Raw genomic sequence first — 26862 nt, forward strand, 5'->3', positions numbered from 1 at the left:
ATTCAAATACGTCTGACCTTGCTTAAAGCAACCGAATAAAAACCATTTTCATATTTTTATGGGTGTAGTCGTAAAAAAATAATTTATAAGGGTTTGAAACTGTGAAATTTTTTACAAAAAAATTAATAACTCAAAAAGTATGCATTTTTCTAAAAAAGTTTTTAGACAAAAGTGTACTGAAATGTTACATAGATTTCAAAAATGTATTAATATACAAGGTATTCTATTTGAAATAACCCAAACGTAGGAATTTTCATGATTTTACTGAAAGTATTTTACCGTATACAGATAGTTTTAATTCGTCGTGGGACACCCTATATAGAAGAGGCTAAATAAGTAAAGAAGAAGGGAAAATAAGAGGAAGAGGAAAACATGAAGCTTCCATGTTCATAGATATTCATCATTGCAACAGGAACGACATTAAAAAAAATAGAATTGAAAATGTATTATTACTTTTTTATCAATTATAAAAGTTTCCAAATTTTATTTAAAAAGTTTGTGCTTAATGCTCGTATCTCTAAATAAGTTTCCTGACAATAAATTTAAAAATCGTCCTTTAAGTATTTTCCTCCTTGTACGGACAACCAATTCAGGAAACAATTAAAAAGTTATTTTATTTGTAATTAAATTCGACCACGAGTGGAATGAATTCAAAGATAAATAAAAAAGAGAGATGAGAAAATATAATTAACGTTTTCATACAACGACTGATTCAGACCAATATTAAGAACAAGGAAACTACAGTATCATTTTACTTTTATGTGTTTCATAATGAAATGCATTGTAACTTATTTCCTTATTTACATATTTAATTCCGTCAGCGACCTTCGTTAACAATTATGAATATAATAGAGTTGGAAGTCTCAATTGTATCAAAATTTATAAAGTAGATCTTGATGTAAACAATTAAATCACTAACGTACCCAAAGAGCGAGCTTTATGTACAGTACAATATTTGAAAATCAATCAATATTTAGGTGTTTCACCTCAACTGATAGCTATTGATTCTTATTTATTGGCATAATAGTAATTTTCCAGACGTCGAATTTTCCTGGAAGCCCAGAATTATAGATTGACGGATCTAGTAGCAAATATCTAATGAATCGTTTAATTCAGTTTGATTTATTGAATGTGGAGTATTTTCTTGAAGAGCTAAATCATCTGAATCATTAGAAATTGATCTAATATCGACATACAACATAGTTTCATAGTCATCTTATAAAATACTTTGACTAGAATTGGATATCGAAGATCTTTCGAATGTAAAATTGGTTTAGTAACTGACGGAACTTGACTTATTTATAATGTTGTATTCTACTGCCTTCTTTACACAAAAGTGACAGTTAATTTCATGGTTGGTTCTTTCTATAACATTGCTTAACCAAACGAAGGTATACGTTATCTCTAGCTGACCATTTCAGTAAAACAACTCTACACCTTTCCCAAAACAAATGTACCACCAAATTTTTATCTTTGTTCGCAAGGAATATTCTCTTATTTGAAAATATAAACTGTCCACAAACGAAACAAAAATGATCAGAGTATTTTTGCTAACCCTTTTAGCTTCAAGAAAGGTAGATTGATACATTTACAAACATTTGGTTCGGGGTATACAAAAAAAACTAAATGTGTAAACTACTGATGCTATTAACAATAAATCTTATACTTTAAGGACACTTAAAGTTGAGAATTTCACATCTGGGTGATTCCGTTCTAACTGTGATTTTTTGTATTCAAAATTTCAAGATTTTAAAATTTAACTTTTCTAACTTTTTTATGCATATTATTCATCTATTTTACTGTAAAAATAAAACTCTAAGAGGAATTTACTACAACTTCAAAGTATCACGAGCAAGACACAAATGTCGGATTTTGAGTTCCACGGTACTGACTCATTTATCCACGGTACTGACATGGTAACTTAAGATATTAAACAACAAGTGCATCAATTTTCCTCAGTTTGATCATAAACATTAGAATTTATAAGGTAATTAGTTTAAATCATTTGTTACGACAAAAAAAATTAATAATTTATCGGTAAATTCTAGGAATGGACATGACACGGTACTGACATTCAAGTGATGTAGTATAAGTTTTCTTTAAGTGGCAAGTTATATTGTATAAAAATAATGTTTAAATATCTTAAGAATTATTCAATTAACACAAAATTTTTATTAATTGATTATTAATTAATGACTAGTACAAAAAAACAATACAGGACATTGAATATCACAGTTATAATGGAATCACCCATCTACCGAATTCATTCAGTTTGTTTATTCAGTAGAAAACATCCCCGATACAAATTTCTTAACGCCGCTCTTGTCAGTAATATCTTAAGAAAGGTTTTCATCCCTTCGTTAGTAGCCAGAGGTGAAAGTGATAAAACTATATGAGGAAGGACCCAAGACACCTCAACCATTCTCCCTGTGTTGCCAAGAAGTTTTCAGAAAATTCTACTCCAGGGAACAAATATTATCATATAAACTTCGTACTTTGTTCTTATTTACAAGGTTAGTTTCAATGTTGAAGCTATGAAAAAAGTGGGTTGTTAATTGATAAGAACTTTTCGTAATATTAGGTTGTAATATACAAAAATAAAGTTTGACTTATCTACAATATGATTTGGTAGTTTGGTATTTATACAAAATTTTGGGAAAATATGTCATTGGAGTGATTCATATTTCAACAACCTTTGTCATAAAAACGGAGATATAACAGAAAATGTAGTGTGAAAAATCTGGAAAACTATGAATTTAACACGTGTGTATGTCATCAATTACATTCCAAAGAGATTTTAGATCATTTCTTGTAATAAACAGTCTCTGGTACGACTTGTGGTCGATGATATATCTGTGAGTATTAACACGAACTCTTCCATATCAAAATGGTTTCCATACCCTATTCATATGCTACCATAAGTCACACTTCAAGTCTTCCCAGTCTCAATAGTCTTGCTTGTTAATGTGCAGCATTTAACAGAAGCTCAGTTGTCTTTGGATGAGCTAATGCGCTACTTTTCTAAAGGCTATACGACTTACCTCTTCTGGTTTTAAGAATAGTTGACATAATTACAGTAGTCGATGGACTTACAAAGGAGATGCCCGATTGATTCCTCTTTGCGAGAGTTGTTCAAATGTTCATGATGAGAGGTCCATCGGACAGTATCTAGTGATCATACCAGTAACTCTTTTCGATTCCACATGAATAATGGAATCCAGTTGCCTCACCTTGTTTTTAAAGAAATTTTAGATGCAAAGTAGTTGTGACAAACTTCATCTAAGCTTCTAAAGTGGCTTAAAATTGAATGTAGTATGCAAAAAATAAAGATTCAACATGCAATTAAGTAATTGGACTTAACTTTAAAATCAATAATTGTGCTGTAAAAAATATCTCTGCAAATTTCAAAATAAATTGATGTGAAATTCTATACATTTCCAACTTATATTGTTAGTCAAAGTTTAGAGCCTCTTCTAAAGATATTTAATAGAAACTTTGATAAACAATTTCTTACATTTAATAAAAGTTGGCAAAATAATTTAAAAGCGGTAAAAATATAATTTATGAACGCATTTATAACGGAACCTACCATTGAGTTCATTTATACAGCCAATCAATTTGGGTAGAATAATTATAGGAGTGTACCAAATACAATGCCGTGCGAATATAATTATTTTGAACAAACTGTAGTTTTTGAAAATTATCAATATCGTAACCCATGATTATATATACTGTGGATATAATTACTTCAAAAATAAACAGATGTAATTTATTTCAGAAAATAAATACAATTCGTGTTAATTTATCTTGAGTATATAGAGTCAACAATCTAATGTCACAAATGACTTATTCTTCTATATCCTCGGGAAATTGTCAAGTTTGATTTATTGAAAAGCTGATCAATCGTTTAGAAAGATGACTAGAAATGTATCGAACACATCGATTGGCTTGTTAAATTTTTCGCCATCTAGTTTTCCTATTTAACTAATTAATTATTGCGGAGAAGTAGTCACTATTCTATAGACACTATCAACGTTAGGGACAAGTTGTTTTGACAATTTTTCACTCCAGTTCGACTCTACTTGACTATTTCAATTTTTACAAGATGAAAAATTCTCTGAAGCGAAGTAACAATATTGAAAAGCAAAGCATCTAAAAGATTATAAAGACGGAAAATTTAAAACACACACTGGGCCTCAACCGACCCTTCCAGCATCCCATGCACATACTTATTTTTGTCTTCTGTAATATTTTAGTTAGTGTATAATGTAAAGATCCTACCACAAAAATGATAGAAGAAATGCCCTCGATTGTTCAATATCCTTTCAATTCGCTCAGACTAACAAGCATAGTTGTTTTTTCTTCTTACTTCATCCTTGCTCTTTTTGGTCTCGCTAATGCTGGTCGTAGTCCGTTTTCTCGGCTTCTGGAAACTTGCATAGTCTGCCTAGTTCAGTCTGTCAGCCCCTGTATATTGGAGTGTGTCCTCAACTCTCCGATTCTTTTCCTGGTGTCATTCATAATTGTATTTCGTCGAACTATTCGTAAATCTAATGGATCCTGATATTTCAAAGGCTGATACTCTCCTGGGCTCCTTACTAGGAGTTTAAGTAGATAAGTGAAACTATAAATGCGTTCAGCAATGTATTGATAAAAATGTAGAACTTTGTCTCTATCTCTAATTTAAATTGTTTTCCAATGAGTATCAATTCAACTCTTTTCGCATTCATTAACTAATTCTTGAACGTCAATTCTTCATCTAGAATGGCTTTCAGGTATTGGATTTTACTGGTCCAACTGATTTCTTCTCCAGCGATCTCCACGTTATCTTCTAGTATCATCAATGACTTAAGTTTTCTTGTTACTAACGTCAAAGGATGCTCTTAAGACAATTTCTTTCGCGGTAGATAGCTGTCAGGATCTTGTCCGTCTTATGCTCTTTGTGGTACTCCTGTCATCATCCATCTTAATTCGGAACTAGAATTGCCGAGCTTTATCCAGAATGTTGTGTTACTCAGATAGTTGGACACTAGTTTCATGAAGGCAACATGAACATGAACATTTTCATCAGACAGTCCAAAGACGATATCAAAGAAGATAACACCAGGGGATTAGTTGCTGGGAATTTACTACTAGGGAGAATTTGGAAACCGAATATTGTTAGTGATTATTACACCACTGGATCCGATCCATGAGTTCCTCAAGTTTTCTTGTTACTATCGTCAACGGGTGCTCTTAGACAATGTCCGTCTTATGCTCTTAATTCAGATCTATCCAAAATGTTTTGTTATTCATATCCTTGTTCGTAATTTCATGAAAGCTATCAAAATCCAGCTTCTCTCATTTTAAATATTGAACCTTCTCATCAGACATAGTCAAAAGCTGATATCCAAGAAGATACCGCCAGTGGATTAGTTGCTGGGCATTTAATACTAGGGAGAATTATTCAACTATTCAGTTGCTAGTGAAATAATCAATTGACTAAATAGGAAAATTGGTATGTATTGGATAAGAAGTGCGCCTCTGTCCAATAAGATGTGTTCCTAAGACAGAACAAATCTGATGGATGGCCCACGGACAGTGCGAATTGCCCTAATTTTTCATCTCTTCGGATAAGTACCTGTTGATGTGATTTTTATGCATGAAAAATTGGTGAAATTACCTTCAAGACATGTTTATTATGCACGTCGAGAATATCAATCAGTCGCAGTCAGTGCGCTTTTTTTTATTTAATGCTACGGTGAATATACCGTGGAAAATTAAAGTCCAACTGAGTATGGATTTATGTTGACATTGTAGCATACATCATCTCTCATAATAAGAGATGAAACATGACATTATAATATACTCTTTTTTATGATCTTAACTGACAGTGAATCAACGGTACTAAATGTATCATTTATATATGAAAATTACCAACTAACAATACCTACTATTATATTATACAAAGCACATTTAACTACTTCGATATGAGGTTTAAATGACAGAACGTTAGAGAGATCTCAAGATTCATTGATATAATTATTTGTTTCATCGTCAGTATACCTGGTGTAGTTTGTCAAACTCTACTTCTTGAAGTGTGAGAATCAAATTATAATATACTAAAATTCATTTTCCAGAAAAAGTTATTTTATAACAAATTAAAATGTTACTGGAATAATTTTTAGAATAAATGGATTCCTAAGGGAATTTATGTAGTTTAGAATTGGGTGATATAGTTGAAGATAATGAAGACGATACAATTCCAAATAAAAGAATGAATTTTGATATTTTCACAACCGGTACGAAATAAATAGAATTGAATAGGAAAATTTACCAAAGTTAGTTACACTTTTATTAATATTTCGAAATGTAATCTCTCAAAATTTGGATAATTGATATCAGCTGTTTCCAAATGTTTTGTAAAAATTGGCATTTTTAATTCAGTTATGGGAAAAATTTAGTTAATTGAGAAAAAATGGCATTCCTAAGTATAATTCGATCAAAAAGTGACGTTTCTAAGTTTAATTTTAGCTTTTAATTATATAATTTGGTCAAAATTTGATTCCTTTAAAGTTACTTTAATCAAAAACTGGTTGTCTCAGTTTAATTTAGTAAACAATTGTCTTTGATTTTAATTTCATCAGGAAATGGCTTACGTAAGTCAAAAATCACTTTTCGATGTTCAATTTTTTCAAACAATGACTTTTGCATTTAATTTGGTAAAAACAAATCTGTTCTACATTTAAATTGGTCAAATTTTGGTTAGGTTAGGTTTTATATTTAATTTTGAGTTTGATCTGGTGAAAAATTTCATTCGATTTTCAATTTTATGAAAAAATCGTTTCGATCAAAAAATTTCATTAGTAAGTTTTTAAAAAATTGACTTAACCAAATTTAACTTTACAAAAAATCGACTTTTCTTCTTAATTCCTTTCCATGGATTTAGTTTGATCTAAAATTGTCCAAAAATTGGGGGAATCGTCGACTGTAACTCACGACAAAGTTTCAAGATGTTTCTAAATCCATAAACAAAGGTTTTATTGGCATAAAATTCTCAAGAAGAGCCGTGAAAGAAGAAGCGCGAGTAAGAAGACAGGACGAAGTGCAATCCGCAGCGTTTTTGCTTCCTAACCCCCAAGATCGTTGTTCAACGATTCTAACGATAGCAGATAAGCTAATATCAACCGTTAGACAGATTTTAACTCAAAATTTGTAAAAAAATGGTTACAAAAAACCTTCCAGTAGAGTAGAAACAATAAAGAATATCACTCGCAAAGAACTGTTTGGAACAGCTGTTCTGATGTATCGCATAAAAACTAGCTCTTTCAGGAGAAACGTCAAAGTCAACAAAAGCTACCACCAAATAATCCAAAGCTAAAATAACTTGCGGGAGCCAATCGGAACTGAAAACGATACTCAACTGCTTCTTTTATAATCGTCGGGAGTTCATTCCTCCTGGAACGATTTCTAATGAGTGTTTTATCTGAAAGTACTTGATAGAATTAGGAAAATATTTGAAAGAGTGCGAGCACGAAGACGAAATCACTATCAGAGGTTCCAGAAAAAAAAACCAGAGTTGATTCAGCTTCAAAAAATAACTGGAGTTGTAACTTAGTGGTGAAGGGAATTTTTTTGAAAGGGATAATGTTATCAAAGAAAGAATTTGTGATAAGTAAATTTTACATCAGTTTCATTATTGAAATATCAGACGTTGACACAACCAAAACAGAAGTCTGCCAACACTTTATTATAATATATAGTTTTTTCGAAATTTTATGATGCTTTAGTTGCATACGGGCATATGGAAGTGGGAAAAAATTATTATAATTATTAAAACTAATACTTTAACATTGATTCTTCAAATGCTGCGAGTTTTGAATCCGCGCTTTTCGGCACTTAGTTGTTAGGAGTTTCCCAGCGCATTCTCTAAAACTATGACGCTGACATCCTCAAGCAAGGACAAGCATTAATAAAATTGTGGTTATAATGACTCCCCATGCATTTATTCGTAGGAATCACCTGCTTTTCTCCTTCAAAGTCTATTTTTAAGGAAACAATCTACATAGCCATGTTACAGCTCCATCCACCTAAACTTTTGTTGTTGTGTGAACAGGCAGCGTCTTTACTGCTCCAATGGACCTAGGAAAGTTGCTTCTGTCACGATTGCTTCCAAATAATCTCTTCCTTCGTATTGGGTGTTTTTCAATTTTCCCCCGAATTCTAATACAACTCATGTAAATTATACTTTCATTTCTAAAATTAAGTTTTTGACTTTCCATTGATACAAACATTTTATTAGAACATATATAATATATAAATATTATTCATAATGTCATAAATACGTAAATTCAAAAAAACGGAGTCGCAAATGAAATTTAAAAAATGGCAGATATCTTTGGAACGTGAAATCGAATTTTGTTTATTTTCCATACATTTCGAAAGCTGTTCGGAAAAATATTTCAACGATAATTTAGTCTAATCCCAACGGAGCGCAAGTGCATTTTCTCAATACAATGAGAAAATTCAGAACGAACATTTTTCCATGACATACTGGATGTTTTGTGGAGTACACCGAGCAGCGATCTATCATTGTTACCCACGACCACCTAAGTGAGATTTGTGCCCACTTTTTCTCTGGGGATTTTCGGAAGAGGATTCGGAGGTCCTTATGTATTTCTACGTTCATTTGGAATAAATAATTGATGAGCTCTGGATATCAGGGGTGACTCGATTTGTTTTAATCAGATAGTTATTGCGTGGCGTTTGGTCAGAAAATAGAACAAATTTTCGTTTTATTTCATCTTAAATATTTGATTGAGTTAAAGGAGATTGCCAGTAATTAACTCGGTTAAATTAGTATTTGCGAAAGTAAATTCGTTCATATTCTATTACTAAAAATATATTATTTATACGTAGTGCAGTCTAGGAATTCTTAGTCTAAAATAAAAATACTAAAAACGATTATTATTTTTCAATATATTTTTCTATATGTGGTCTGGAGCATTGTCACAAAGAAGCGGCTTTTTACGACACCTTTGCTTTGTCGGCATAGGTTCTATTTTGGATGTCGGATCATAGTAAAAGACCATAAATCCATCACCCCTTACAATTGATCGGATTATACATTTTTGCCCTCGCGGCAATGCTCTAAAAATCGCTCACATTTTACTCGACGATGCTTTTCTACTGCGCTGATTATACGAGGCTCCCGCCTCCTGGGAGATCCTTAAAACATTTTTTTTGGAAATTCCAGTCAGTGCTACAAATTTTTTGGTTTTAAAAACACTTTTCTGGAGTAATCATCCTCACAGGTCTTTCTGCATGTGGGGCTTCTTCGAATAATTCCCGTCCACAACGAAACCAATTTTTAATTGTTGAAAATACACACAAGCTACAGTAAACAACCTCCATTCCGTTTTTATTTTGTGTCGAAGTTGATCCTTTTTCAGTCAAAACAGCGCGAAACTCAATTTGAGACATTTTTCATAACAACCTTTCTACTAAAATAACATGGATCGAAGCAGCAAGTTGAAACTTGGTGTAGCCGACACATTCCCTGCGGAATTGGGCCTCTTAGATTCTTTTATTGAGGTTATTCAGTCCGCTTAACTTCTTATGGACTTCTTTCTTTCTCTTTTCATTTTTTCTTGGTCATTCCATTTCATTTTTGGTCGGTCATCCTCTTAGCCTACTTTCCATTTTTTTTACAATTATTTCTTCCAATTTTTCTCAGATTTTTTAAGACCCTGAGCTCCAGATCTTATACTTTATCTTTTCAATACAACTTTACGAAAGTTTAAACAGTAAAAGTAGCTCTGTTGAAATTTGACAAAATGTTCATATTCTAGTTTGTAATACAGTTCATTATAACAATATTTTTTTTCTAGTAAATCACTGGCTGTCTCATAAGTAAGTCGAAAGATTATCGTTGTATTACACGTATTGTTACTTGCAATGAATAATGGATTCATTTAAACAACCCACACACGAAAAATGAGTGATTAGACAAAGGATAATTACCAGAACCCATCGCAAAGAGAGATCGATTCGAGCGTAAGTCTTGTTGTGTATTTGGTAGAATTATGAAGGTTTCGAAATCATTTCACATATGGTCGAAGTGTATAGTGGAGAGCTGATGCAAATTTATGAGGTTTTATCAGAGAAATATTCAGATTTATTCAACCGAACATGCTAAACGACATATTGTGGAAGTTACACGAAATATCATCCAGCATTTAATCCCGATTTTGCATCATCAAATTACTATGAAAATTCCGTGCAATAATTTTTTGTTTCCTAACCGAATATTGATGAAGCTTTCTTTTTATATGATTATTGAATCATTATTGGGAACCGATATAATTTAGGAGACACTTTCTATATTTGAATATCATTGTTTTAACAAACACTTTGTGTAAAAATACGGGTCGTCATGGAAAAAAACATATACATTTAATGGAAAGTATATTTTTCTATGTCCTATTAATTTTATGATAATTCTGAAGGAGAAACGGAATATTTTCTGTTAATTTTGAGAAATTGGAGAATTTCGGCGGAGAAAATAACTTTTCTCAAAAGATTCTTCGAAGGCTTGGGTATCGTATGAATTTGTAATGAAAAAATCGAGCCCATCAAGCCAACCTTTCACCAATTTCCTTTTCCAATATATACCCTCGGAATTTCAAGCACTTGGAGTGGTATAATAAGAATCTAAATTGAGTTAAGTTGAAAATTAGTTTAGTATTTCAGACCGTTTCTTCCCGTTTTCTGTTGAATTCCCTTCCGTTAAAACTTCTAAATATTAATCGGCATCTAAATTGTTTGGTATTTAGAAACAAAGTAATCAAGGGACCAATTTCATTATCATAAACTTCGTACAATTAAGTGTTGATAAGTTCATTGTAATGAAAATTCATTCATTTGACTGTACAAGCTGTTTTTACAATTTCTGTTTGTTTTTAATAGTAAATCGAGTAGTTTTGTTCTCAAATTGCACTTCTTTCGCTGCGCAGTGCAGTGTGCAATGGTGGGTAGAAGAAAAATCAGTCAATTGTTAAAATTTGATTGATCGCTGAGTGATTTTTTCCAAAAATTTTACGTAAATTCAGCTTTGGCTTTCATTACAGAACTTCTATTTTGTTTGAGCATAGAAACTGACTTTTTAGATTAACATAAAGCAATATTTTTCCACGTTCTCTTTAATTTGACCAAAAAGTAAGCATCGGTTAGAGAAACGAACTTGTAACTATTTGATCGCGACAGTTTCAAGAATTTCCACACTTTTGAACCAATTAAAATGAATAATAAAAAAGAATTAGTAACCAGTTAAATATTTTCATTTAAAGTGCATTTCTCAGGCATTAGTACACGGTTTAAGAAAAACGAGTCGTTATTAACTGTAGATGAAACCTGGATCCTCCACTAGACTCTTGAAATCGAAAAAATTGTCAAGACAGTGAATTGCAAAAAGGGGAACTTACTCATCAACCGAAGAAGTCGTTTTTGGGATCGTATTCATCTTTTTTTGATGCAATCCGTTAATTCCTTTTGTATTAATAACTGCAAATCGTGAAGGCCTGATATTTCGCAGCCAAACCATCCGATCCCTCTTCAACCTTAGACCTTGCTCGCAATAAACAGTTGCAGAAATTGATATTACGTGATTCGAATTATATGCCGTTTTCCTCTCTTGTATATCTTCAAAGAGTTCCCGTAGATTAAGATTTATTAAGATTACTTAATCTTTCTATGGTTCTATATTATTTTGAAACGTTTGTTTATACTGCGTTTTGATATTGATGATACTAAATTTTTCAGTGTTCATATTGAAACTTTTTTCTCCAGGTTCTCAAGACCTCACTGCAAAATCGCCTCCAAATATCAATTTACATATTATCATCTATTTTTTCTTGAGCTGTTTGATTCCAATTTCAATGCTTCGAATGTCCTTTTATTCTATGTCGAGTCTTTTTAGGAGCTGCATGAGTTTTTGGTGCCGTATTCTATCGAATGCCTTCTCATAATCAATGACGCATAGACAGACATTATTTCTTTGGTCCTGGCAATTCTGGACTAATACTTCGTGGCGACTATTGCTACTTGTGAAACTAATCGTTTTCAAAATCCAACGTATTCATCAATTATCTTCAAAAAGGTATTATGACGAATCATTACTTGATGAGAGGAAGAGAAAAATTGCAAAAATTGTTGTGTTGCGAATTTTTTCTGTCTGTTAACCTCAAAACTTTACTTACAGGAGACAAATTTCCATCAGACTAGGACGATATAGCATACGAGGAGTATATTTTGGGAAAAAAAAACAGCAACTATTATTAGGAATGATTAAATAGGAATAGACAAAAAAATTTTCATTGAACCCTCGTAATATCACTAGACATTTTATAAATAACTCTTGTAAATGATGAATTACTAAATTGACCGATTGGCCGATATTTTTAATTGTATTTGAACAAACTACGATAATTATTTTTTGCTTTTTCGTCAAAGAAAACTAAAATGCACTCCGTAAATAAATTAAAAACTTCCATGAACTTTTAATTGACTATTAAAAGTTTGTCAGATAAATCGATATTCTTTTAAAAAAATCTGCTAGAGAATAAACTGTACTCAATCAACGCTATTGCATAATATTTGTGAATGATTGAAAAGTTTTAAACTGAATTAAAGAATTTCAAAAATAATTAAGTGATAAGTCAAAACGTTCAACAAAACAATGAGCAATTTAAGATATGACTTGGTCTCTTCAACAATCAATATCTCTTATCTCAATTCGAGATATAATAAGTACTCCATATTTAACGAAAAAAGTTGCTTCTAATGTTGAACTTTGAGAGTTGTTAAAAACTTGTTTATCGCTTTGAATGTTTTGATAACGTCATCAATCATAAATAAAACGATACCAAGAGTGTAGTAAAATAATTCATCTGTTTTTCTTTATTAATAGTCATGATTTTAGGTTTCTATTTAAAAGACACATACTGTACATAATACAAGTTTTATGACAATTACTGTGGTTGAATAATTTAAAAATAATCCTCTTATTTCACCAAAAATAATAACCAAAGGGGAAACGATGTATGCATAAATTTAAATATAATTGTCACGCCAAGAAATGAACGTCAATTATACAAAGTTATATGATTTTAATTATACAGTACAGTTTGTCAAAATTCACCCCTACCCTCTTAATACAAACAGAAGGGGTCCAATTTAATCTTATATTTCAGTAATGAAATGAAAGCAGCAACTAGATATCTTAATATTTCTCTAGTCTTTTAAGTTTTGGTTATGATGATCGATTTCAAAATACAGGTTAGTAGTCAAAGTATTAACAAATTTTAATCCATAATCAAGGAGAAGAAGAATCTGATTCTGATTCAAATGAACAAAGATAAACATATGATAGATTCATATACGTTAAGTCCGTTGAAATGTCTTTCTACAAAATGTCAACTTCAGGCTTCTCTACAATTCATGTGCTCCCATTAAATGAATAGATAAGTGTGATATTTTTTCAAAGAGCTTCTATTCGACTCAACAAGATGTGTTCATAACACAAAATGGTAGAACACAACACATGGTATTAACTAGTTATGATCCCACAAGCGACATTTCTCTAGAAATTAACCGCAGTAACTATAAAATGTGAAATTATTCCAATATGAGTTTAATTTGAATATTCTGCTGCATGTGGAAGATAAAGTTATACTTGTATAATAACAAAACAACCAGAAGCTCACAATTTAGTTGATAATTATCTTCGATATTGCAGTTTCAATTTTAATATGATGCTCGTTCAAGTTTATTGCGATATTTATCAAATAACAGGGCGGGGTTCAGCTCGATACAACTTTCTTATCATAAAAGCAATATAAAAATCTTCCATTAGTGTCTTGGAGAACGAATAACATATTATAAGTAACTTAAGTATGAAAAAACAATACAAAAACAGAAGATATAACACTAGATAATCTAGTGTATTGTAAGGAAAATTTTCCATCACAGTGTTATGTAAAAAGAAGTTAGCTTGACAAAAATGCCCGAGGTGCCCGACTGAGTGGTTTGGGAAAGTTCGATTATTTTTCTTCCTGGTTTAATGGAGCTGACTGTACAGATATTTTCAGAACAGTGGCCAGAAATATATAGTATAAATAGAAATGTTCTTTAATAGTTAACTTTATTAAAATAGGTCCTGAACAGATAAATGAAGTTGAAATGGTCCGTCGTTGTTTTTCCAATTTCAAAATTTACAATCAAACTTCTGTGGTCGTGAATCAAGCTGTTTCTAACTATTTTCTAAAAATATTTCTGTCAATTTACTGTTTCGAGGCACTTGTTTGACGCAATTATGTAAATTCTACAAAGATTTACGAACTCTACAAAATTTACCACTAATAAGTAAAAACATAAGCATTGTAACCTTCACGACAAACTGTCCTTCCTCAACAAGCTATCATGCCTTTCATTTTGAGGAAATAAAATAAGAATGAAACTACGTAAATTCCCATCAAGCTGAAAATCAGTAAAATTGTTAAAAATACAGTTGAAAATAGAATTTTTTCCCATCATTTCCTTGTATGGAAAAATTTTATTCAAGGTCAAAGGCCAAAATAATGAGTTTTTCGCAATTTTTAGCAGAACGGTAAGTTTTATCATAAAAATACGTTATACAAAAATTGTAGATCATAAAATTATCTACAAAAAACGTTTGAATACTTTTTTTCTACGAACCACCTCTTCTGAAATATAACGATTTAAAAGTTGTAAAAGTTTCAGATTTATTGTCATATTTAATGGCTATAATGATTGCATGAGAAATATTAAAGCTGCATAACAACATCGTCGAACTTTAGCAACATCTTCGTTAATTGATAATTTATTTTATGAACTTATGACGAAATTTCTTACAAATACCCACTACAAGTTTCGGTTCATTTCAATATTCTAATAAAAGTTTACTGCTGAAAATACGACAACTTTTACAACTTTTTGAATCATTATATCTCAGAAACAGTGGCTTGTAGGAAAAAAGTGTTAACACGTTTTTTGTAGATAATTTTATGATCTACAATTTTTGTCTTGGATATTTTTATAGTAAAACTTACCGTTTTCCTGAAAATTGCGAAAAACTCATTTTTTTTACCTTTGACGTTGAATAAAAATTTTTCCATAAACGGAAATGATGGGAAAACATTCAAATTCTATGTTCAATTGTATTTTAAACAATTTTACTGATTTTCAGCTTGATCGAATGTCTAAATTGAGCGGATAATATATAAAAATGTAACTGATGTTTGAAAATAAAAGGCTCAAGTGGTGTTGATTCCAATATAGAACAAACTACGTAACAACCAACATCTATCAAAAAATTTTGAAACTTTCTTAAACGTAGAAAAATTGAAAACTCTAAGAATTGATAACTACCAATGATTTTCTTGTAGAAAAACTCACCTTTATGTCTTACGAAAATAAATTGGGTATTTTAAATTATCAAAAGTTATTGTTTGTTGTTTTATATTTATACTTACCGATGAAAAATAAAATAAAAAATAAAAATAGCTCTCCGATTTTAATATAGTTCAAACCATATATTCACTAAAAATGACACAGTAAACAAAGCTCAACTCAAATTCAACCTTCAATTATATCGTTGTCTCTTTCTACGATTACTACTGTCAATAAGAAAAAAACTATGACGTTTATTTTGTCAAAAAGACAATCGATCTTATGTTGTTAAGTTCGATTTCTATTAATAAAAAAATATAGTATGTAAGAAACAGGTGTACGATAAATCGTAGACGTGTTGGAAGACCTCCACCATTTCTACTTTATCTTATCTAAGTATATTTCTGATGTCCAAAAATATTAACAATGTTAACTGATATCTTCCAAATTTCTTCTTTTCATATCTTCGATTTTGAAGAATCCTATTATGAAAAACGATTATTCGTCTACACAGATTATAAAATTAGGATATGCATCCAATTTTTACGATATTTGTTAACAGAATTCTAAGCGTTATCGCTTTCGGTTGCCTGTAAGGAGATATGTTGACAAAATAATTATGAAAATTAACAATACCTTATCTATAATATACTTTTAAGAAACCTTGTATTATGAATATAGGAATAGATGTTGGAAATAATCTGCATAGCAAACGTTTTTAAAACAGTTCTAAATTTGCCAATATATTTTAAATCAATTTCTTGCTTGTGTAAAATATATATTTAGACTAAGAAGCTATTATGAGTGTTTAATTAATTTCCATATATAGAGGGTACCTCATAAATAACTTCGGTTTCAAATATTCTCCATATCCCCGAGAAATTAACGCAATACTTAATAAATTATTTACGGAAAATGTTGTTGTAATTTTTCTGCAATATTTTCATTAAAAATATAGACCGAAAAACTTAAGAACGAAAGAAAACTCTTATTATATCTCCTGTGCCATTTAAACTATCGAAGCGAATGTAACGTCCGTGAGAGTAAAGAAAGAGATAGTAAGCACCTGTAGCCCTCGGGCTTCCGAACGGTACGTTTAGTAAGATAAAAAAAACTGCAAAGACTATACTTCAAAAGGTATTAAACAAATAAATCGACAGTGTATCATTATTTATTTTACGTATGCTGGGATATTTTTTATTTTCCTTTGTTATGTCTACCACACGAAAGAGGCTTTAACTTTTTTCGCCTTCAGCAATACTTAACCAGGTAGAGAGATATAGAATATGGCACGTTCTAAACTCATATTTGTAATAACGCTAATTGAAATGTATACACAGCATACTCGGAAACGGCTTCTAAAATCTTATTTTTTTTATGTAATACTCTGTTGTTGTTCTGTTATGATAAATAATTTGAAAATTTGGATAGATTTGGAACAGATAATTCGCAAAAATTAATTTAAACTGTCATAATTCAGTCTGGACCTGAGAATGTTTGAATTGACTTCAAAAACTAGCAGCATTTTTGATAGTGAGACATTAGAGCTTCATTCATGTATTAAGTTGACTGTAGAACGATTAAGCCAGTAAACAGCTATCTGCGTCAAAATGGCGGCCGTGGGATAAACAATAAACACTTAATTGCCAATATCCTTGCTTTTCCCAAAACCACGTTTCCGGTCGGCAATTTCACTACACTAAGCAGTCATTTCACAATGAATTTGGTAATAATAAGTTCTAAAATTCAGCAAACGAGTTCAAATACCACACAGAAACTTACGTCACAAAGATTTGTTTAACCCACTGCGGCCATTTTTAAATGGGCATCAGCTGGTTTTTATAATTTATTAGATTGCTCATTTGGTTTGGAAATTTCAGTATTTTGAGTGAAGTAACTTGTTAAATAAAAAAAATGGATGACAAGAAGGAACGTCTTGGACAAACGATGAATGAATAACTGGATAAACGAAAGCTTTGTTCAAAGTAGATGCAAAGCAGCCTCCCAATCGACCAGAACAACATCAAATTGATAATTCGAAGCGTGATAAATCCAAATTTTTGCATCGATATGTGACAATAAATAAAACAATTTTTTTTAACATTTAAACTAGAGTGCAATCAACAGTCAACCAAGTAGACTGCACATGGAAAGATTGAAAAACTGACTGAAAGGATTATGGCATTAGTATTTTGGGATGCGCGTGGTATAATATTCATCGACTGTCTTAAAAATAATCATAAACAACGACTATTTAGAAAACAAATCTGTTTCGTCAAGACAAAAATTGCTGTATTACCCAGATCTCAGCCCCAATGACTTTTTACGACTCCCAGATCTCCAGAAGATGCTTGCTGGACAAAACTTAAGTGCGGATGAAGTGTTTATCACCAAAATTGAGGTTTTTAAATCATAATAAAAAATTAAAACGTAAACTTTAAATAGCTCAGCAATGTCTTCAAAAGCGTTATCCGACTCTGCTCCATCGAAAAGCACCATTTGTTATTGATTTGCTGAATTTAAACGTGATCCTACTGACACCGATGATTGTGAACGTTCTGGTCGTCCAATTGAAGTTGTTACTCCAGAAGACATCAGAAAAGTCCTTAAATTGAAATTGCGTGAGATACCTGAGCCGGGAGATATCAGAAGAGAGTGAGTGTCGATGATTCAGAGTAGTCTTTGGTTATGTTTACACGTAATAAATCAGATTTTTTGCATCGATATGTGACAATGGATGAAACATGGAGCCATCACTTCACTCCGGAATCAAAACGATCATCATCTGAATGGACTGTACCCGGCGAACCACGTCCGAAGCGTCCAAAGGCACAAAAATCAGCTGATAAGGTTATTGCTTCAGTATTTTGGGATGCACATGGTGTATTGTTCATGGACAATCTCCAAAGGGAAGTGATAATCAATAGCAACTACTATATAGAGTTGTTTGATCGTTTGAATGCAAAAATGTCGAAGAAACAATCACTGTTTTACCAAGACAATGCACCGATTTTACAAGTCGATGGTAACGGCAGGTAAAATTAAACGAATTACACTTCGAATGGCTTCCTCATCCACCGTATAGTCCAAATCTGGGCCTCAGTGACTACTGGCTATTCGCTGATCACAAAAAAAATGGTTACCGGTAAGAAATTTTGCTCAAATGAAGAATTAATTGCTGAAATTGAAGCATGTTTTCAGGAAAAAGACAAGAAAGAGAAGTTAGTTAGTCACACAACTTATTGAGTACTGGTATATTCACAAAATTTTAAATTACATTTAAATATAATATAAGCTTATATGAAATTAAAAATTAAATAACAACTACTAAGTGTGATCCAATATTTTATTGAAAAAGATAAGAAATTTACATGAAATTTGAAATCCAACATTGAATAAATCAAAAAAAGTAGTTTTGGAAGGTTTCTGTCGGCAAATCGTAGTCCTCAAAATATTTTTTATGAGGATATAATACTACATTTGCTAGTAAGAAGGATATGGACCTACAGGAAGTCTTTCAGCAGAACTATGCTCTAAAACTGTTTGTGGTACATGTTAACGTAATATAGAAGAAAGCAATGAACAAAACCTCATCGGGTCTTTTCCGAGCAGTGTTTTTTCCATTGCTCAGAATTTTTGTCACAGCGGAAAGAGGTTTAAACTCTCTCAACGCAGTCTCAAAACTTCTGCTATAAAAATTTATGCAACGTATTTTTTTATCAAAGGATAAGAATGTTTACGGAACCAATTTTCCGAATTTCTTTTTTATTGAATCAGATATTTTTTCAGCAATCATATATATTGTAGACATAGGATGTCCTCTAATAATATCAGGTAAAACTCCTGCATCGACCACTCTTAAATTTTGGAAAGTATGAACAAGACAATCTTGATTTACAACCGAATCTGTTATAGTTTGTCCCATTCTCGTAGTACATGAAGGATGATATAATGTTGACGTCATATGTCTGAAAGCACAGTTCCAATATTTATCTTCATCATCTTTCAAATGTTCACAATTCGGGTATTCGCTTATGAAAGTTGCATTTACAGATTTAAACGCTCTGGTATTTTGTAAACTCAAAACATATTTTATACCATAACGCATAATTTTTAGATCTTCTTCATCGGAGAAATAATTGAAGTCTATTAGAGGAAAATCTATAATACTGTTAGACTTCAATGTAACTTTTCCTCTAGATTTTGGTTTCAATAATATCATTGCTATTTGAAAATCTGTAAGAGTGTTGTATTTATTATAAATTTTCGAGGCTTCCTCTTGCAAATTGAAAGAAAATCTAATATCAGATGGTACACTTAATGGAGGTAGGATAGTTAATAATTCTATATCAGGCTTTCCGCTAGTGATAGTTTTAGAATTAAAGAAAGCTATTGATTCTAATCCTGCAACATTCGTAAGAGGAGTTTTTCCCTGTAAATACAATTCTAAATTTTCTTTTACCGTATGCTGTGGAGCAGAAACGTTAGTTCTGAAAAAAACGTTTAAAAACATTGGATGATCTTGTAAATTCCTCCCAACGGCGGGCAAGTCTCTTATAACTTCGATTCCTAATTGTGCTAGTTCTGATTTAGGTCCTACTCCAGAAAGTATCAATAGTTGAGGTGTATTAATAGCCCCAGCTGCTAGTATTATTTCCTTATTAGCTTCAGCTTTGTATATAATACCATTTTTGATGAACGTAACTGATTCGGCCACATCTTTTTTTAACCAAATTTTATTCACAGCAGCGTTCAACTCAATTTTCAGATTCTTTCTTTGTTTAACGCCATCTAAAAAAGAATGTTCGCTATTTTGATGTTTACTGTCTTTAATGGTAAACTGTATCCGTGACACGCCCAACTGTTCACGTCCATTATAATCGATTTCTTTTAACCCCTTCTCTATATTTGCTCGTAGAAACGTATTGGCGATAACTGATTCGGGGTACGTATAATTCACATAAACCAAACCATTTTCACCATGGTAATATTTATCGTAAGGTTTGAAAGCAACATGTTCAGATTTCTTAAAATACGGAAGAATTTTTTCGTAGCTCCACTCGGTGTTTCCCATATATGCCCAATCGTCATAATCTGACGGACTTCCTCTAGAATATATGGCGCCGTTTAGAGTAGTACTTCCCCCAATCACTTTCCCCCTTGGACAAACACATTGGTGATTTACCATACCTGAAACATGCCTATTGATAGACAAAAAAAAACACAAAAACTTTAACACATTGAATTCATTTATATTTGGAGATTCTTCCATGTTTGAAGTATTGCTCTTACATTCGACTCAACACAAAAAGAAAGCAATTCTACTTAAAGGTGAGCCAGAATTGATCAGAAACTTGGACAGCTTACAACTCTTTCTAACTGTCTTATACAATACCACCTAGAGCAGTATTTGCAAGATCTTTTCGACTGGCAGACGTGACTCATGAGCACCAAGTTCGTCTATAGACGTCCCAGAATGTCAATTTATCGGTACTCCTTTCTTTGAAAAAGTGCCATCCTGTGGAATCACTCAAAGTACTGAAATGTAATAGGGTTTGTACTTGGTTTTTACATTGAAAAAGGGCTTAATTTCGGGTAATTTTATATAAGTTTATGGAAGGGATATTCCACTATCCCCTGTCATTCCAACAGAAAATTATCGTTAGTCGGAGTCGCTTACAAATCCGTCCAGTTCTGTGAAAGATTCCGGAAAATCTTTTTGTTTGTTTCGATGTCAATATAGCCTTATCGTCGTCATCATATTCGGTGAAAGAAGCTCTGATATGAATGATACTTAACCTTCTCTAAATCTGTTCCCGATTTATAAGTCTGCACTTAGTTATGAAGTACGGAATCACAGTGTCAGGAACCATCCAATCTCGGATCTTAGGATCCTTTTTTTGAATAATCTACACTTATACATAAAAACTTGAAATAGTTCACAATGTTCCGAAGTTGTATTCCCGAACATACCAGAATGTTCTGAATGTTGATTTCTACAAATAGAGCGTAGCTTCCAGCGTTAATATTTTCAAAAGAATGCTAAACGTGACATGGAGAAACTCTGCAGAATATTCTGAAATATTGTGGAATGTTCTTGATTGTTTTGGAGTGTTCTATTGAAGAACAATACTTTTGGCGGAAGGTTTTACCTTGACAGCAGGTTGTTTGTGGTGTACTGTAGTAACCCCAATTCATATCTGTTCGCTGCAAAAGGTTATCATAAGCGGGTATATCACTGAAATCATTTGTTTCACCTCCGGCTTCTAATAATAAAACCTCCCAATTGGCTACTTCTGATAATCTATTGGCTAGAACTGCGCCCGCGGCTCCAGCACCCACGATGATGAAGTCATATTTGCCATAATCTAAACAAATATAAATCAATTGATATGACGATGTTAAAAATAAAACTAGCATAGAAGATGGAGTTGATAATTAAGAAAATTATGTGTCAGAGTTCACTCACATATGAATTCATGAATTTCAAAATATCTAATACTGGTATTTTTTTTAATTATGTATATTTAAATTATTTGTTTTTTGTTAATTATAATAATTATTGCTAATTAAAATTATCTATGATTTTTTTGAATAAATTTTGTGTTATCTTTTGTTAATGATATGATAATTATTTGTATTTTCTAATTACTTATTTCTTAGACCTTTTTATATATTAATGTATCTGAATGTTCTTGAGTTTAGGTCTCCTAAATTATTTTATTTTGATGAAGACTTAAAGAAAAGTCGAAACGTCAGAATTTATCTTTCTTTTAATTTTAATACAGAGAATACCTAAAATCAAGAACATTTAGATGCATTAAAAGTTAATTATTATAGTCCATTCGTTTACTGGGCATAACAGCAAAGCTGAACTGGACAATTCTTCGTTCTTCTTTTTCGGCTTCTTACAAATTTTGTGATTTTCTAACCATAATAGCAACTGGTTGCGCAATTTGAGTCCCTCGTCTATTACGGGTTTTAAAGTTGCCGAACACAATTAATTTTATTTAGTACATCGTAGTGAACCATCTAACGTTCGATTTGGTTTCAACTAAGCTTGCCTATTGATATTAAAAGCCCCTATTTTCAAAAAAATGCACTGCAAAAATATCCACATATATTTCTTTCTTTCTAATGTTTCGATACAGCCTCAAAAAAAGCTACTCCATATACAAAACTTTATGGTTTCGAAATGGTAAGTTTAAAATTTAAACTGAGGTGAAATAAACGAATGGACTATAAATTCTTATGATTATTTATATTGAAGGTCTTTTTATGGAACAAAAAAAACTGATAATAATTTCATTTTGCATAAACACAAAATTATTTTTTTGGTAATTCATCAGCAAGGAAAGTCTTCTGCGTGTTTCTGGTGGAATTTTGAAGATTTTCTGTACTTCGAAATCATTCCAGATGGACTCAAAGATCTTGCTGATCGTTGTGGTAAAACTATAGAATACGATGGGCTACATTTTAAATACTGAAACTTTCTATTTATATAATAAACCAAGTGAGGATTGGCATTATATTAAAATTAGCTACCACTAGCACGATTATTAATTTGCAAACGGATATCGATTCGAGCGGAAAGTCTTCTGCGTGTTTCTGGTGGAATTTTGAAGATTTTCTGTACTTCGAAATCATTCCAGATGGACTCAAAGATCTTGCTGATCGTTGTGGTAAAACTATAGAATACGATGGGCTACATTTTAAATACTGAAACTTTCTATTTATATAATAAACCAAGTGAGGATTGGCATTATATTAAAATTAGCTACCACTAGCACGATTATTAATTTGCAAACGGATATCGATTCGAGCGGAAAGTCTTCTGCGTGTTTCTGGTGGAATTTTGAAGATTTTCTGTACTTCGAAATCATTCCAGATGGACTCAAAGATCTTGCTGATCGTTGTGGTAAAACTATAGAATACGATGGGCTACATTTTAAATACTGAAACTTTCTATTTATATAATAAACCAAGTGAGGATTGGCATTATATTAAAATTAGCTACCACTAGCACGATTATTAATTTGCAAACGGATATCGATTCGAGCGGAAAGTCTTCTGCGTGTTTCTGGTGGAATTTTGAAGATTTTCTGTACTTCGAAATCATTCCAGATGGACTCAAAGATCTTGCTGATCGTTGTGGTAAAACTATAGAATACGATGGGCTACATTTTAAATACTGAAACTTTCTATTTATATAATAAACCAAGTGAGGATTGGCATTATATTAAAATTAGCTAGCACTAGCACGATTATTAATTTGCAAACGGATATCGATTCGAGCGGAAAGTCTTCTGCGTGTTTCTGGTGGAATTTTGAAAATTTTCTGTACTTCGAAATCATTACAGATGGACTCAAAGATCTTGTTGATCGTTGTGGTAAAACTATAGAATACGATGGGCTACATTTTAAATACTGAAACTTTCTATTTATATAATAAACCAAGTGAGGATTGGCATTATATTAAAATTAGCTACCACTAGCACGATTATTAATTTGCAAACGGATATCGATTCGAGCGGAAAGTCTTCTGCGTGTTTCTGGTGGAATTTTGAAGATTTTCTGTACTTCGAAATCATTCCAGATGGACTCAAAGATCTTGCTGATCGTTGGGGTGAGACTATAGAATACGATGGGCTACATTTTAAATACTGAAACTTTCTATTTATATAATAAACCAAGTGAGGATTGGCATTATATTAAAATTAGCTAGCACTAGCACGATTATTAATTTGCAAACGGATATCGATTCGAGCGGAAAGTCTTCTGCGTGTTTCTGGTGGAATTTTGAAAATTTTCTGTACTTCGAAATCATTCCAGATGGACTCAAAGATCTTGCTGATCGTTGGGGTGAGACTATAGAATACGATGGGCTACATTTTAAATACTGAAACTTTCTATTTATATAATAAACCAAGTGAGGATTGGCATTATATTAAAATTAGCTAGCACTAGCACGATTATTAATTTGCAAACGGATATCGATTCGAGCGGAAAGTCTTCTGCGTGTTTCTGGTGGAATTTTGAAAATTTTCTGTACTTCGAAATCATTACAGATGGACTCAAAGATCTTGTTGATCGTTGTGGTAAAACTATAGAATACGATGGGCTACATTTTAAATACTGAAACTTTCTATTTATATAATAAACCAAGTGAGGATTGGCATTATATTAAAATTAGCTACCACTAGCACGATTATTAATTTGCAAACGGATATCGATTCGAGCGGAAAGTCTTCTGCGTGTTTCTGGTGGAATTTTGAAGATTTTCTGTACTTCGAAATCATTCCAGATGGACTCAAAGATCTTGCTGATCGTTGTGGTAAAACTATAGAATACGATGGGCTACATTTTAAATACTGAAACTTTCTATTTATATAATAAACCAAGTGAGGATTGGCATTATATTAAAATTAGCTACCACTAGCACGATTATTAATTTGCAAACGGATATCGATTCGAGCGGAAAGTCTTCTGCGTGTTTCTGGTGGAATTTTGAAGATTTTCTGTACTTCGAAATCATTCCAGATGGACTCAAAGATCTTGCTGATCGTTGTGGTAAAACTATAGAATACGATGGGCTACATTTTAAATACTGAAACTTTCTATTTATATAATAAACCAAGTGAGGATTGGCATTATATTAAAATTAGCTACCACTAGCACGATTATTAATTTGCAAACGGATATCGATTCGAGCGGAAAGTCTTCTGCGTGTTTCTGGTGGAATTTTGAAGATTTTCTGTACTTCGAAATCATTCCAGATGGACTCAAAGATCTTGCTGATCGTTGGGGTGAGACTATAGAATACGATGGGCTACATTTTAAATACTGAAACTTTCTATTTATATAATAAACCAAGTGAGGATTGGCATTATATTAAAATTAGCTACCACTAGCACGATTATTAATTTGCAAACGGATATCGATTCGAGCGGAAAGTCTTCTGCGTGTTTCTGGTGGAATTTTGAAGATTTTCTGTACTTCGAAATCATTCCAGATGGACTCAAAGATCTTGCTGATCGTTGGGGTGAGACTATAGAATACGATGGGCTACATTTTAAATACTGAAACTTTCTATTTATATAATAAACCAAGTGAGGATTGGCATTATATTAAAATTAGCTACCACTAGCACGATTATTAATTTGCAAACGGATATCGATTCGAGCGGAAAGTCTTCTGCGTGTTTCTGGTGGAATTTTGAAGATTTTCTGTACTTCGAAATCATTCCAGATGGACTCAAAGATCTTGCTGATCGTTGTGGTAAAACTATAGAATACGATTAAATGGCTCCGTTCTATTTTTTGGTGTGTCGCATGTAGGGAAACAATCTTTGTTATGTCAAAAAACCAAAATTCTCACTATCATTGAGGAAGACGAAATAAACAGTTTGAAACTCAAAAGAAATTACATTTTCCAGCAATTACATGGTTGCCCAAAAAAAGGCTATGTTCAATTTACCAAAAATGCCGCTGTATTGTATGTACAGGGTGTCAAACAATATACTTTTCTCTAAACTTGTAAAAGTTATCAGGAAATTTTAATTACAAAAATTAAATTATTGACTTTTGGATTATATAGAATGTCCCAATTCTTCAGTATCCTCATCAACTTATATTATAAATAGAAATCCTTATATTTTATTGCGGTTTTTAATTTACGCAACTTATTGGGAAAAAATAGTTTATTATTGTGAATTATTAGGGTTTGAAGAACCTCGGAATGTATACTAAATGTAATATTTACGCGAATCTTTTATGACTACACTGAAGTAGATGGAAGGGTACCACAGTTGCTGAGGAATATTTATAGGACAGCATATCGACAAAAAATTATGTTTCAAACATTTGGCGTTTGGTTTGGTTCTCGAATTTATTCTCGGAAACTAGACATCCAGACAATTAATCATAACTCAACTCTGCTGCAGGAATTTTAGCTAACGGAACCTTCTAGAATTGCGAATTTTTGTAAATATAAGCAAATATCTATATAAATGTAAATATATGTTGTGTTACTAGTAACTAGTATTATATATCCTTACCATGTATTTTTGAATCAGAAGTTCGAAAAAGTTTTTCATTATTTTTAGGTAACTGATAATTTTGTATTTTATCCAACTCTTTGGTTACAAAATTATAAAGTTCATCCAATTCCAGGGTCCTTATACTAATTATTCCAGAAAAAAACACAATAAACAGCAAGTGATACTTCATGATGAAAACATTTCATACAGTTTAGTTCGTAAAGTTTATATAGACATACTCATTATCATAACAGAGGCGTCATGACTATATTGGATAATAAAATTTAATTAGTGAAACACGCAAATAAAAAAATTCATTGAAATACTAATTAAATGTCATTTTCTCAAACAGATAACCGACCGTCTTATATATATTT

At 31.8% G+C, this 26862-nt stretch overlaps 1 protein-coding gene across 1 annotated transcript; it reads right to left on the reverse strand.

Moving 5' to 3' along the window:
- Positions 1-18779: 18779 nt before the first annotated feature.
- Positions 18780-26721, reverse strand: LOC130891733 (4-pyridoxate dehydrogenase-like). Its single transcript, XM_057796641.1, has 3 exons — positions 26504-26721; positions 21600-21815; positions 18780-20637 (listed from the first exon to the last, which is right to left on the reverse strand). The coding sequence occupies exons 1-3, from the start codon at positions 26673-26675 to the stop codon at positions 19184-19186; spliced, it is 1842 nt and encodes a 613-aa protein (XP_057652624.1). The 5' UTR covers positions 26676-26721; the 3' UTR covers positions 18780-19183.
- Positions 26722-26862: the final 141 nt, after the last annotated feature.

Source organism: Diorhabda carinulata, chromosome 3, assembly GCF_026250575.1.
Source record: "Diorhabda carinulata isolate Delta chromosome 3, icDioCari1.1, whole genome shotgun sequence".
In the NCBI taxonomy this organism is placed as follows: Eukaryota; Metazoa; Arthropoda; class Insecta; order Coleoptera; family Chrysomelidae; genus Diorhabda; species Diorhabda carinulata.